The sequence below is a fragment of the Pelobates fuscus genome, chromosome 12 (assembly GCF_036172605.1).
Source record: "Pelobates fuscus isolate aPelFus1 chromosome 12, aPelFus1.pri, whole genome shotgun sequence".
NCBI classification, from domain to species: Eukaryota; Metazoa; Chordata; class Amphibia; order Anura; family Pelobatidae; genus Pelobates; species Pelobates fuscus.
The window spans coordinates 110,968,957-110,983,922 of record NC_086328.1 but is presented as its reverse complement, the minus strand read 5'-3'; the positions used below and the strand labels follow the sequence as shown (position 1 = coordinate 110,983,922).

Here is a 14,966-nt window from a genome sequence, read left to right as displayed (position 1 = left end):
TAGATATATCGCCACTGAAAAATGCATAATGAAATGGGTGTTTTCATAGGGGTATACTTCCTAAACAGCAACTTTTATTTAGTTTCTTTTTATTAGTGCAGTGGAGTGTCCCTTTAAGGCCAAAACAGTCTAACTGGAAAAAGATTACAAGTCCGCTATACTTTTTTCACCTAAAATTTGAATTCACTTTGAATTCTTGATAATTTTCATTTTACTAAAGAACCACGATAGGCACCCAGACCACTTTAGCTCAATGAAGTGGTCTGGGTGCCAGGTCCCCCTAGTTTTAACCCTGCAGCTGAAAACATAGCAGTTTCAGAGAAACTGCTATGTTTACACTGCAGGGTTAATCCAGCCTCTAGTGGCTGTCTCCCTGATTGCCACCAGAGGCGCTTCCTTACGGAGTCCTATGTCAAAAAAGATCCCCAAATACGATGGGCGTATTTGAATGCGCACGTGCCTCTGGCCGCGCATGCGCATTCTGCTCCACTCGGAAGCAGACATTGATAGAGGAGGAGAGGTCACCAGTGCCGAGGGAGCCTGGCGCTGGATTAAGGTAAGCAAATAAATGGTTAACTAACCATTTATTCGCTGTGGAACGGGGCCCTAGTCACCTAAGCGGTGACGAGGGCTCGATAGCGTTAGGAATACATATTTATATCCTAACGCTATAGTGTTCCTTTAACCCAGTAAACTATCTCACTAGGTATAGGGGAATAATTACAGCAGATGTTGATCTTAAAGGGAAGATGAGTTCTTTAAACTGAACAGAAAACATGCTAATGCATCCTTAAAACAATTGCATGTCTGTCAAGTCAGCATTGATCCATATGGCATTTTAATTCAGACAAATGTCATCCATGCAATAGTTTCGGGAGAAAAACGATTCAGACAAACCAAAAGGGATCTAAATCGGGCCAATCAGTGTAATGCAAAATGTATACATAATATAAACATTCTAAAATGTAAAAAATATGATGTATATTTTGCAACACATTGATATGTGCATTTTCCTCAATTTTGTTCACAGATCAAGCAAGAAGTGACCATATATAGTGACCTATATTTATATATAATATATTTATTAAATATATAACGTCAACTGTCCAAAATTCGGATGATTTACAATCTGTTTGAAACCAAATGCACAAGTCTAGTAGTTAGTATAAAAGTTATAAAAATCAGAAGTGATTGTAAATGGACAGCCAATCAAGAAGTAGAAACAAACTTCATGCTTTTTGCCATTATGTAATAACGAGAACCAGGAAATGAGAGCTAGATGACTGTTCTATATTAAAAAAAAAAAAAAAAAAATTACACCAAAATATTAATTCAAATTTTAAAATATTATATAATAAAATATATACAAACTATGAAAAAAATCTAAAATAAAAATTAAGAAATTAAAAATAAAATTACAAATATTAGCACAATTGAATGTGTTCTAAAGTTACCAGCTGAAGTTTCATAACTTTATACACATGCGAAGTTGCTAATTGTGATGTAATTGCATGGATTTTAAATCACCCCTTTGTCAGATTATATTTATGACATGTCAGTATGACAGCTGCATGCTTATTTAATGAGAAAAGTGATGGAAAGCACAGCTGGACCTATCAACGACTCTCGTTATCTGTAGAGCAATTAAACTGGAAAAAGCTGAATTAAATGGTTTGATTTAAAGGGTCAGCATTTTGCAAACATTTACATTTATGCCAATTTGTAACTGCTAGTTTTAAATTCTACAGAAATTCCAATGGAACATTCTTTGCTGATCTTGCCTATTGTTGAATTATTTTGCTGACTGTTAAACCTCTCTTTTGATTGTGTCTTCAGTCATTTGTTTTTTGTCCATTACTGGGAAGACTTTTTTTTTTTAATAACATGTTTATAGAATTTGTATTTATAAAACCATCACTTTACTGCAGACTGACAATTAACATAAAAAACAAGTACTCTTTGCAAAAAGGCGCTTAAATAAAATAAAATAAACATAAACCAGCAGCTACCACACAAGCAGAAGTATCTCTCCAACTTGACATACTACTATGCAAAAAAGAATAAATTAATTGAGTGGCCTTAAGCCCTTTTAGGATGGGACCGGGAAGGGAATAGGGGCAGGGCCGGACTGGCTGACCGGGATATCGGGAAATTTCCCGGTGGGCCGGAGGAACCTGGGGCCATGCAGAGAGCCCAAATCATTAGGCTAATGTCTTTTAAGTATTTTCCCCTTGGCCTGTGTCAGTCCGAGGGGAGTAAAGTGGGAGGAGCTGGGGGCTGGCAATCAGGCTGCTGGCGGATGCAGAACCTGTCAGTCTCCCTGCACAATTGACATCAGTTCTATCCACATGTCCAGCCCGCACATGTAAACCTCGCCTCCTGGATGGAAGCTCTGCCTCCTGGACAGAAGCTGCACCCCCGCACACACGTTGCTGACCTCTCTGAAAGGAAGAGGCCACAAAATGGCAACTTCACCTACCAGTGCCAGGTAAGCTTCAGCCATGACTGTGTGTGTGCCTGCTATTGAGTGAGATTGTACATGTGTGTGTGTGTGTCTGCTAATGAGTGAGCTTGTGTGTGTGTGTGTGCAGGGCCGGCCTTAGGGGTGTGCGAGCTGTGCGGCCGCACAGGGCGCCATGGAGCAGGGGGCGCCCTGACAGCCGACACAGCCCGCACATGGCCGGTGTCAGGGTCTATTGAAAAAAAAAATCACGGCAGAGGGGGCGGGGCTTACCGAGCTGAAGGGGTGGGGCTTGTGTGTGTGTGACTGTCTGTCTGTGTGTGTGTGTGTGTGTGACTGCCTGTCTGTGTGTGTGACTGCCTCTGTGTGTGTGTGTGTGTGTGTGTGTGACTGTCTGTCTGTGTGTCTGCCTGTGTGTGTGACTGCCTGTCTGTGTGTGTGACTGCCTGTGTGTGTCTGTGTGTGACTGCCTGTGTGTGACTGTCTGTGTGTGTGACTGCCTGCCTGTGTGTGTGTCTGCCTGTCTAACTCTCTGTCTGTGTGTGACTGCCTGTGTGTGTGACTGCTTGTGTGTGTGACTGCCTGCCTGCGTGTGTGACTGCCTGTGTGTGTGTGTGACTGCCTGTGTGTGTGACTGCCTGTGTGTGACTGTCTGCCTGCCTGTGTGTGTGACTGTCTGCCTGCCTGTGTGTGAGACTGTATGCCTGCCTGTGTGTGTCTGTCTGTTTGTAACTGTCTGTCTGTCTGTAACTGTCTGTGTGTGTGTGTGTGTGACTGCCTGCCTGTGTGTGTGACTGCCTGTGTGTGTGTATAACTGTCTGTATGTGAGTGTGACTGTCTGTGTGTGACTCTAATTGTGTGTGTCGCTGTAGCTGTGCCATTGTGTGTGCCTGTGCCTGTATGTGTGACTGCCTTTAACTAAGTGTGTGTGTGTGTGTGTGTGTGTGTACATGCCTGTAACCAAGTTTAAATTTCCCCCACCCCTTCCTGTCAAGGCTGCACTTTGACTGACAGACGCTCACTCACTGACCGACACACACTCACTGACAGACGCACACTCACTGACAGACACACACTCTCATATACACTGACAAACAATGACATACACACACACACTATTACTTGGACACACACTGACAGATGCACACTCTCACTGACAGACGCATGCACTCACTGAAAGACGCACGCCCCCACTGACCGACACATACACACTCACTCACTGACACATACACACTCACTGACTGACACACACATTCACTCACAGACACACACACACACACATAAACACTTACACACACACACACATTCACTTACAGACACACACACTTACAGACACATACAGACACACACACACACACACACATTCACTCACAGACACACACACACATTCACTTAGACATACACACTCACAGACACACACACAGACATTTCCACTAACACTCACAAACTACTATTTTTTTAATTTTATTTTAAATCCACCCAGCCTCCCTGGGAGAGCTGGAGTGGATTTCTTACCTGCAGTCCAGTGTGGCTGCTGGGCGGGCAGGCAGGGGGCGCACAGACTCAGTAGGTGGCGCTTAGTGATGCCGGGAGCCGGACTGACGTCATATTCCGGCTCCCGGCTTCATTGAGCGGCGCAGAGGGAGCTGAGCAGGAAGAGCTCAGGTGAGAATGCTCCTTCGCTGCCCGCTGCCAACCTCTGGGGGGCTCAAACGTGGCCAGCTGGCCAGCTCTTGAGCCCCCCAGGACGTGAGGCAAGCATGGAATCTGCCTGGGGGTTTGGGGGAGGCTTTTTTTGCCATCCCCTGCAAAGTGCCACTTAAGGCAGATGCCTTGTTTGCCTCACGATACACACGTCCCTGGTGCCTGTGTGTGTTACTGTATTCAGGCAACTTGGTGGGTGGTGGGGGGGCGCCATGAAGACTTTTCGCACAGGGCACCTATTTGCCTAAGGCCGGCCCTGTGTGTGTGTCTGCTAGTGAGTGAGCTTGTGTGTGTGTGTGCGCGTGTATGTGTGTCTGCTAGTGATTGAGCTTGTGTGTGTGGCTGCTAGTGAGTGAGCTTGTATGTGTGTGTGTGAGTGTGTGTGCCTTCTAGTGAGTGAGTAGGCACACATATAAATATAATTGTTTTATATATGTGAATGTTATAGTTGAATATGTATCTAAATTCTCACCAACCTCTAGCTCTTCCTGCAAATAATGCATATTATCCATTTAGCACTGTATTTTAATCATTTTCAATTAATTTAAATGTCCTTAACTCAGGATTCTAAAAAAAAAAATGGTCAGCACTTTAACTCTTTAACTCAGCACTTTTTGCACTTTTATCTATTGGCATTCTATGATTTTATTATCAACAGAGTAATAAGCACCATTGTCATTTTTTAAAGTCTATTGACTTGAAACTTATATTAGAATGAGAATAAATTATGTAAACATTAACGTTGCTGTTTAGTGGATAAGTGAGTGCGCTGGATCTTGTGTATTATATAAATTGGTCCGAGCAGCACCCCATTTATGCATGTTCAATTGAGTGCAGCCCCTGGTTTCATATTAATATTGCGTTATGCTAGAAATGCTTTTATATATTGGGAGGGATCTATGTCGCTCAATTCGTTTTCATTTTAATGGCCCTGCGTGACATAGAAATATTTGTTGACTTGGACCTGCGTGCCTGATGGTGCTACACTTAATCCTTTGTTTAACAACCAATAAAAATCTTATTCACAAAAAAATAAAAAAATAACTGACTGTCAAAAGCCAACACCAGTGAAAACAGTGGAGCAATACAAAAATCACTTACCTTTTTATGTGTGTGTGTGTATATATATATATATATATATATATATATATATAGATAGATAGATAGATAGATATAAAGGGATGTATGATGATAAAGTGCTGCATAAAAGAAAAACTATATGTAGTGTAATATTATAGGTGAACAGAGTGTATTTAAAATATTATGGATACACTCACATCGATCTGAGCCTATTGGGGATAGGATCGGACCTCACAGGTAGGTGTGTGCTCTGGTGACATAATCCTCCTTCTGTCCTTGAGTTGGGAGGAAATAAAAACAGCAGCAATAGCTTCTAGAGCCTATAAAACCTGGTTCTTGGTGATAAGGATTATGTGCCAAAGGAGGTGGAAACAACCCTTCTTTGATGTAGGAGCAGATGATGGTTTGAAATCCACAAGATAATTTGTAGGTATGAAAATTTAAATTTATTGAGAGATATTAAGTTAAAAACAAATTATAAAATCAATAAAGTAAAAAAGTCCTTTGGCACTCCTTCTGACTTCCGAGTTCAGAAGTTGGAAGGAGCGCCAAAGGACTTTTTTTTACTGTATTTATTTTGTCATTGGTTTGTATATCTTTTTTTATGGCTAGCATGAAGGTTCAGTGTAACCTTACACTAGTCATGTTGATACTGATTTTATCGAGAGCAAATACGGGCCTCAATTTAATAAGCTTTAGAATTATTGTAGGAAACACTTCCAAATTATTTATCTACATAAATCACCATTAAAAGTCTAAGGGAATTTTGTTTTGAATAGATTTTTATTGAGAAAGTGATACATCAACAGAGCCTCGGAGGGCTAAGTAAACAAGTAGTGAAACCACACCAGACACCTGAAGATACGAAGTAAGAAATAACTACTTGTTAACATCGGCGGTAGCGAGTTTACATACCACTGCATTGTAAACCAGGCGGTTACATAACAAGTAGCAATCAATGTCATAACAATAATATGGTGACTGAAATAGCAAGTTGTCGACATATCTGTCCCTAAGGTAGTTTCAAAGTGTAAGAGTGCCTAATGTGATTAAACTACGTGCTAAATTGGAAGAATATATTGGTGTAAACTCGGTGTGCTGAAGTGAATTATTAAAAATAACAAGTGACGTTATAAAATACCTGGAAATGCGTAATGTTGAAAAAAAACTAGTAGCCAGCCCCTGTGGGCTAAACAGACAAGCCATGAAGTGACATGTGACCCGTGAAAGAATTGAACAGCTAGTTGTGTATATCATAGGTAGCTAGGTAATATACCATTGTAGTTTCAAAAAAGGGGGTACAAAACAGGTAGCAATCTATAGCATAACCAGAATACGGTATCTGAGGTGAAAATAAGTAAAGGTATGTTGGTTTAAAAGCAAGTAATGTCACAGCAGGTATGTCTCAGGTAAAACTAGGCAGGTTAGCGTGGGATAGCAATAGCTAAATCTTTGGGTCATTAGAAATGGGACTTTCATATTGTACTACTAGGTCCTAGCTAAATAAGTAGCTTTCTGTGTTATGTCAGAAATAAGTCCTCCAAGGACTAACCTCAGTATAAAATGGTAGCAGAAGAACATTATACAGTAGCTTCTGACATGAAGTATAGTGCACCCGTCACACTAATAGACAACTTTAGCTATAGCTAACACTGTAACAATAAAACAGGTCATTGTAAAAGAACTGATGTGCTCCAGATGTCAAATTATACAGGGAAAGGGAAAAGAACGACATAACACAGAAGAAGACATGCACACATACTTGTACATATCTGGATACAAAGATGTAAAGCCAGCATACCGACCTCGTCTAGCAGTCCAGCAAACAAAAGTATGGCCAGACTCCCCACTGGGTCTTTCTAGGCACGCGTAGTAGGTGATTCAAAATCAGAGAAAACAACAATACCATAAACAGAACAATGCAGAACACTAAATGGCTCTTAGTCTTCCTCTTACAAAAGAAAAAAAGGACTCTGCTCCCCTCCTCTCTTCTTTAGTATGTAGGCTGTAGTCTCTCAGGGACATCAGTCTGTCACTTCCTCCCTCTAAGCTGATCAATGCATCCCTGATCAATGCACTCATATGGCCGACTAGTCTGCATGGTTACCCTTCCCCATAGGGCCTGTGGGCCAGTCTCCTCCTGCACCTCCATTACTTCACCAGAATCCCGGCAGTTAATACAAGGGGATCCACCACCACCGGTCACTTCAGCAAGGTGAGTGGTGTGGAGTCCCATGGCTACCTGTCTGCCAGAGGCCCTGCACTCCTGATCCAGCTGGACTCACAACATCAGGACAATCATTCTCTGGGCACCACTCCAAAGCCTGAAAGTGGAATCTCCACCAGCACATTCAGTTGTTGGCCCTGGAGATACAGCAGACATTCTCAGTATCCCAGGGCAACGGTGCATCTTTGGGGTAAATTTAAAGCCATGCATGTAGAAGATCCTAGCCTTGAGTCTCCAAGCTGATACAGAGTTGGGGTAGAAATCAAAACAAGGCCCCACGTGAAGGGAAAGCTTCAACATCAGTGGCAGGAACAAGGGTAGTAACAGGAACAGTTAATGTATAATGTGCGACATGTAACAGTGGACCGCGTTGACCTCCCCCGGCCCAGGGGGGGAACGGGGCCACTCCAGCAAACATGTTATTAAATGTTGATTGATCTCTTAATCAAAGGGGTGATTTCTCTGTTTCTCGTTCATGCTTGGTGTAGGCAGTGGGCAACTATCTTTTTCATGTAGGCTGCAGCAAGCCAGGTTCACAGGCCATACATGCAGACTCATACAAACAAATATTTACATACACACATTTTTATATACACACACTGACTCATACACACACACACTTACATCCATATAAACACTTAAATTTAAAAAAATAATAAAATTCCAATTATTTTTTTATTCTCAACAGTGAGGTCCACTCGGCCTCCCTTCACTTCCCCTTAAGGGAGAACTGGAGTGGAGCCTCAGCCCTGGTCTTCAGTGGGGAACTGCAGCGATTTGTCTCTATACTGATTGCTGTCCAGATTCCTGCAGCTCGGTATTGATGCCAGGGCTGGCGTGATGTCATATCCGGTCCCCACCCTTTGTACAGGGCGCATAGGAGAGTTGGGTAATCAGTACAAAGACTGAACCCTGCAGCTTCCTGGTGCCAGCTCCGCAGCCATAGTGACAGTGCGGGCACCTGCCACACGCCAACCCTGTGATAAGTGTGCCGGTAAGTAGGTAGTAACCCACCTTCTGCATTAGTACGCCTTTGGTGGACAGAGCACCCGGGGGGGGGGGGGAGGGAAGGGGGGGAGCAAAAACTCTGCCCCTCTACCTTTATTTTCAGATTGTCTTGGGATGTGAGTTAATTGGAGACTAACAAAGGATAATGAGGCAAGGGTAGCAGTATCAGAGGGAGGGACAGATCTCAGTTAATGCCAGCAAGTTTAGGAAATGTGAGACATTTAAGAAAATACATTTCTCTAAACAATCTTAGCAAAAACTACACTTATTTGTAAAAGACTTACCTTTATTAAAGTATTCACAGTCATATGCTAAAATGGAGAAGACAAATCAATAATGAGCTCATATTTGAATCTTATTAACATTTTCAATAATATTACTATAATAGTATTATAACTAAAAAATTGTACAGAGGTTTTTTTTTGTGTGTTGTGAATGACATAATTTAGAGAAAGAACGTGTATCAGATTACTGAGTTAATTTATTCATAACAGGTCACGTTTATTCCAGACACAAGTTTATTCCAAAAATAGACAAATGTGATAATACTAGATTAATAGATACACAATCCAATTAGTGAGAGAAAGAGAGAATGTGTTTATTCATAATCGAGTTAGTCTGAGTTCCAAAAGATAGATACAATGTAGATAAAACATGAAAATATGTGACATTTCCTATCCTAATAAAAGCAAAGAGGGCTATAATCTACATAATTAATTAATTAATTGATTAATTAATCTATTTCATAAAATTAGCAACATAGGCCTTAGTTTAATATTTTGGGATTAGCTTTTCAAATGATTTAATGAATTATGAATTTGTATTTCCAAATATTAAAAATATATCATATATAAAAAAAACAAGCATATTAAATTATTACAATTATTTTAAAATATTGTATTATCTAAAAAATAATACATCATTTCAAAAGCTGATCCAAAAATATTAGATTGAGACCCTAATTAACTAGAAACAATCTGATGATGAGGATGACAGAAATCAGGACATTAATAATGAAATCAAATTCAATCTTAACTTTTCAGCTGGCAAGAGGGGAGATTCTCATGTTGGAAAGCCGCTTACTGGCTCTGTATTACGTTACATATTAAGACCTTTTTACGGTTTGGATACTCACGGCAGACTCTTGGCGATCTCCAGTCTATGGTAATTCCATGCTGACAGCACTGATGAGCATATGCCGAAACACTTGCACAGAAACACTCACAGTCGCCACCTCGGCTGCAACCACAGGTGTCTGAGAGACAGTTTGAGTAAAACCAGGTTACGTCCACCTAAAGTATAATAACCAAATATGTGTATGTTTGCGGTTAGTTGGATTGTTCTTTCCATCAAACAGGCATTCGTCTCAATAAATTCAAAGCCAGACCAGTGTTAAACTGTTTTCGTTACGTGTTCTTCTTTTAATCATTTTGCTGCTGACCTTTTTCCCAGCCCTGCTCCGATATGAATGTCTCATTTTCAGTTTATTTTAGTTAAATGACAATGTTTGTTATTTTCCTGGCCTGTATCTACACAGCATACAATGTCAGTATGTACACGTAAATGTGTTTTTTTTGTTTTTTTTTAACAGAAGCTGTGAAATAATTTATTCGTAAATATCCTCAAAAAAGAATTACCCTGATGCAAAATATATAATTATTTATAAGATTTTAATGGAGAACATAATATTTAATAATATAATATGAGACTGATTATTTTATAAATATTTAAAGTACACGGTTACATTGGGATTGTCCACCCACCAATGTCAAATTTGATGGATTTTCCTACAAACCTCACAAAAATATCAACATTGGTCAGATGTTTGCCATTTTTTTTAAAATCATGTATCAATTTGGCAGTCATAGAACCCTTTTTTTTTTTTTAGAAAATACCAATGCTCAATTTTTTTTCAAATATTGGGAAGAAACAATAAACTTAAGGCCTCCATGAATAAACAGAGGTGGATAAAAACGGTCATGCGATTTCCACATTTTTGGATTTATTAGTGGCAAGCACATTAGTGCACATACCTTGGCTACAAACATGCAATATGCCATACAATAAGCTGTAAAACTAGCTTTACAATTAACTACACAATAAGCCATACAATAAGCCACTCAGTTAGTCATAAATAAGCTGTACAAACTTCAGCTCACTTGCACATATTGAACATCACAGTACTGAAAAAAAGATGTGTTATAAAAGATCCCAAGATAAAAATATGCATTCTTCCAACTCACCACTGGGTGGCAATCTTCAAACACATCACTCAAGAGGATTCCGCATTCCTTCTTGGCAAAAGGTTCTCGGAGTGGATTCAAACTGCATGGGTTCCTAATGTCAGAGCTATCGATGCACTTAATAAGAGAGTTAAGAGGATAATAAAGATGTTAACCCTCTCGTAGCTGATCAAGGATTCATTGTAGCGCATCGCTAGCCTTCAGTATATGTATTACATTATACAGTGAGTGCAGAATTATTAGGCAAATTAGTATTTTGACCACATCATCCTCTTTATGCATGTTGTCTTACTCCAAGCTGTATAGGCTCGAAAGCCTACTACCAATTAAGCATATTAGGTGATGTGCATCTCTGTAATGAGAAGGGGTGTGGTCTAATTACATCAACACCCTATATCAGGTGTGCATAATTATTAGGCAACTTCCTTTCCTTTGGCAAAATGGGTCAAAAGAAGGACTTGACAGGCTCAGAAAAGTCAAAAATAGTGAGATATCTTGCAGAGGGATGCAGCACTCTTAAAATTGCAAAGCTTCTGAAGCGTGATCATCGAACAATCAAGCGTTTCATTCAAAATAGTCAACAGGGTCGCAAGAAGCGTGTGGAGAAACCAAGGCGCAAAATAACTGCCCATGAACTGAGAAAAGTCAAGCGTGCAGCTGCCAAGATGCCACTTGCCATCAGTTTGGCCATATTTCAGAGCTGCAACATCACTGGAGTGCCCAAAAGCACAAGGTGTGCAATACTCAGAGACATGGCCAAGGTAAGAAAGGCTGAAAGACGACCACCACTGAACAAGACACACAAGCTGAAATGTCAAGACTGGGCCAAGAAATATCTCAAGACTGATTTTTCTAAGGTTTTATGGACTGATGAAATGAGAGTGAGTCTTGATGGGCCAGATGGATGGATTGGTAAAGGGCAGAGAGCTCCAGTCCGACTCATACGCCAGCGAGGTGGAGGTGGAGTACTGGTTTGGGCTGGTATCATCAAAGATGAGCTTGTGGGGCCTTTTCGGGTTGAGGATGGAATCAAGCTCAACTCCCAGTCCTACTGCCAGTTTCTGGAAGACACCTTCTTCAAGCAGTGGTACAGGAAGAAGTCTGCATCCTTCAAGAAAAACATGATTTTCATGCAGGACAATGCTCCATCACACGCGTCCAAGTACTCCACAGCGTGGCTGGCAAGAAAGGGTATAAAAGAAGAAAATCTAATGACATGGCCTCCTTGTTCACCTGATCTGAACCCCATTGAGAACCTGTGGTCCATCATCAAATGTGAGATTTACAAGGAGGGAAAACAGTAAACCTCTCTGAACAGTGTCTGGGAGGCTATGGTTGCTGCTGCACGCAATGTTGATGGTGAACAGATCAAAACACTGACAGAATCCATGGATGGCAGGCTTTTGAGTGTCCTTGCAAAGAAAGGTGACTATATTGGTCACTGATTTGTTTTTGTTATGTTTTTGAATGTCAGAAATGTATATTTGTGAATGTTGAGATGTTATATTGGTTTCACTGGTAAAAATAAATAATTGAAATGGGTATATATTTGTTTTTTGTTAAGTTGCCTAATAATTATGCACAGTAATAGTCACCTGCACACACAGATATCCCCCTAAAATAGCTATAACTAAAAACAAACTAAAAACTACTTCCAAAAATATTCAGCTTTGATATTAATGAGTTTTTTGGGTTTATTGAGAACATGGTTGTTGTTCAATAATAAAATTAATCCTCAAAAATACAACTTGCCTAATAATTCTGCACTCCCTGTATAACTTATGCCACTCAGTTCAACATTCAATAATTGAAGTAATGCCACCCATGAATCAAGTGGTGCTCTCTGCGAAAATATTAATAGTATTTCACTGATAGTACATAAAGTTATAAATAAAATAACATCATTAAATCAAATAAGTTTCTTGAGTTTCAGGGTTTAGATACATTTTTAGATTGATAGCATAAATTCTGATAATTACGCAAACTCTGCTCATTCTTTGATTGATACATTATTTAAAAAAATAATGAGTTTATCTGTTATCCCTTAACTTGTTCCAAGCTCACTCTTGAAAAGATAATTAGACTTTTGAGATTAATTTTGGTCTATACAGCAATTCAGCCAAATTCGGACCGAACGGGTGATCACCCGAATTACTGAGTGAAAATCTACCTGATTTACAGACTAACTGAACTGCACAATGCCGGACATGTTAGATTATGAACACCACTTATGGCACCAAAAAAAAGAAATTATTGATGGGAATCAAAGATGATTGACAGCTACGGGACAGTTACTGAAGGTTGATTTTATTTACAAATTTAAGTGAGAACTGAGCAACAGAGGGAAAACATTAGAAGTAACTAAATCTATATTTATGTATTATGTATAATATACTCAATAAATATATAATATACAAATATGGATTTTTTGGAATGCTCCTCCTATTTCCCCTTTAGTGGTTATTTTATTTCACTTGATCTGAGAACCAAATGGTGTGAAATTGCTCATATCAGTGTACTGCAAAATATATACATAATATAATATTATTGAACCATCCCATTTCAAAAATCTGCCGATATTATTGAACCATCTTGTTTCCAAAAATCTGCCGAGCCGAAATGACTTTCAGCCAAAATTCTATTTTCAGAAAAAATGGTCTAGCCGAGCCCATTTTTTTTTTTTGCGGTGCACAAGTCAATAGATTAGATAAGTTTCACATGAATATTAAAAAATGTCCAACTTGGGTATTTCCCAAACTTAACTTTATTGCACTGACAATGAATTCTTCAGGATTCATAAACACTGTTTTACGTGTGGAGTCCTATTGGCTGTATAAGACTACACAGGAGAAATCCAGACGGTTCAATTTATTCAAGTGTGGATTAAATGGAATTTGATTTGGGTATACCAATTTCTTGAACAATTCTAAGTGAAACTCCAAGATTCTGGACATTGGTGACTCAACTGTCTGCCCCAGGTGAGCAATCATTAACAAAGTTATATTTGTGTAGTTTAATGATGGGTGACGCACCTTGCGATTCTATAACTAAACACAGTGCCTACTCTTACTATTATTATTATTTGTACATAGCCAATATTATACTTTATGTACAATGGAAGTATAAAAAAAGCAACACATTTATTATAATTTTTACCTCCTCGGCTGCCCAACTGTTGCCAAATTCCTGAGAGTTCATCAAATCAAAATTATCTGGAGTCCTCATTTCATGTACAGTTTTCAGATCAAAATTACCACAAAGTCCATTTAACTGACCCTTTGAAAAGATAGATGTTATCAGTGCATTACATTGTCAAAACACATAACTTTCTACAAATAATGTGCAAGTTAGATAAAGTAAAATCCCGCAATCTCGTCGCCCAGACCGGCGACAGAGGAAAATATTTTCCCCCACCTCCTCGGAAGAAATATATAAAAAAATAGATCTACAGAGTATCTGGACCGATTCATCTCTTGGGTATACTCATAATTGCACACCTATTGGACACTATGCATTATACATATAATGATCGCTCTTCAGAAAGTGCATATCAGAACTGAAGTGGATAAATGGGTGAGTGAAAAAAGGAAAAGTGTTTTGTGACGAAGTAAAAAAAAAAATTCTAAGGAGATCGGAAGGCATGTTTGCAGAACTGGTAACGCTAAAATAGTAATTAGAGAAGTGATGCCCCCTCCCCCCCCCCTCCCACCCATAGCCAAATAACTTACCTGCCATTTTGGCCCCACTTGTATATGGATTGTGGTTCTCTGGTCCCATAGCAGAGTAATACGCTCAGAAGGGAAGTGGATGAATGTGAAAAGGCCGGCTTGCCATACATGTAAAGACTGCCTTTTATCTATGACACTCATTGGGCTCTGTTAAAAATCAGACCGTCAACAAAATTCACAAAATTAAAAAAGAAAACAATATAGTGTGAAAATAATTTAAACATTTTAATGATCATTAAACCAAGCCACAATTATTTTTAAATGATGGCTACTTTGGTATCGTATTTAAGGGTTAACGTAAGTTTAAGATACTGTGTATTAACTGTTGAGGATAATCTGATAGCTGTAGGAATATACACTCTTATACTATTACTACTTACGTGTAAACTAAAAAAAAAATATATATATATAGCAATAATAACAAACTAATAATGTAATGGCTAACCTCGGCACTGAAGATTCTTGTGAACTACATATCCCAAAAATCTCAGCCTGCACAAAATCAATTAGTAAGA

General features: G+C 39.4%; 1 protein-coding gene across 1 annotated transcript in view; it reads right to left on the bottom strand.

Moving 5' to 3' along the window:
- OTOG (otogelin) overlaps positions 1 to 14,966 on the bottom strand; it is a 211,484-nt gene that overhangs the window by 104,644 nt on the left and 91,874 nt on the right. Inside the window, exons 25-29 of the mRNA XM_063437518.1 lie at positions 14,452 to 14,598; positions 13,880 to 13,999; positions 10,724 to 10,840; positions 9,616 to 9,772; positions 8,765 to 8,791 (exon numbers count right to left, since the gene is read on the bottom strand). Of these exons, the coding sequence (XP_063293588.1) occupies positions 8,765 to 8,791; positions 9,616 to 9,772; positions 10,724 to 10,840; positions 13,880 to 13,999; positions 14,452 to 14,598 (568 nt within the window). The remainder of the gene's footprint in view (positions 1 to 8,764; positions 8,792 to 9,615; positions 9,773 to 10,723; positions 10,841 to 13,879; positions 14,000 to 14,451; positions 14,599 to 14,966) is intronic.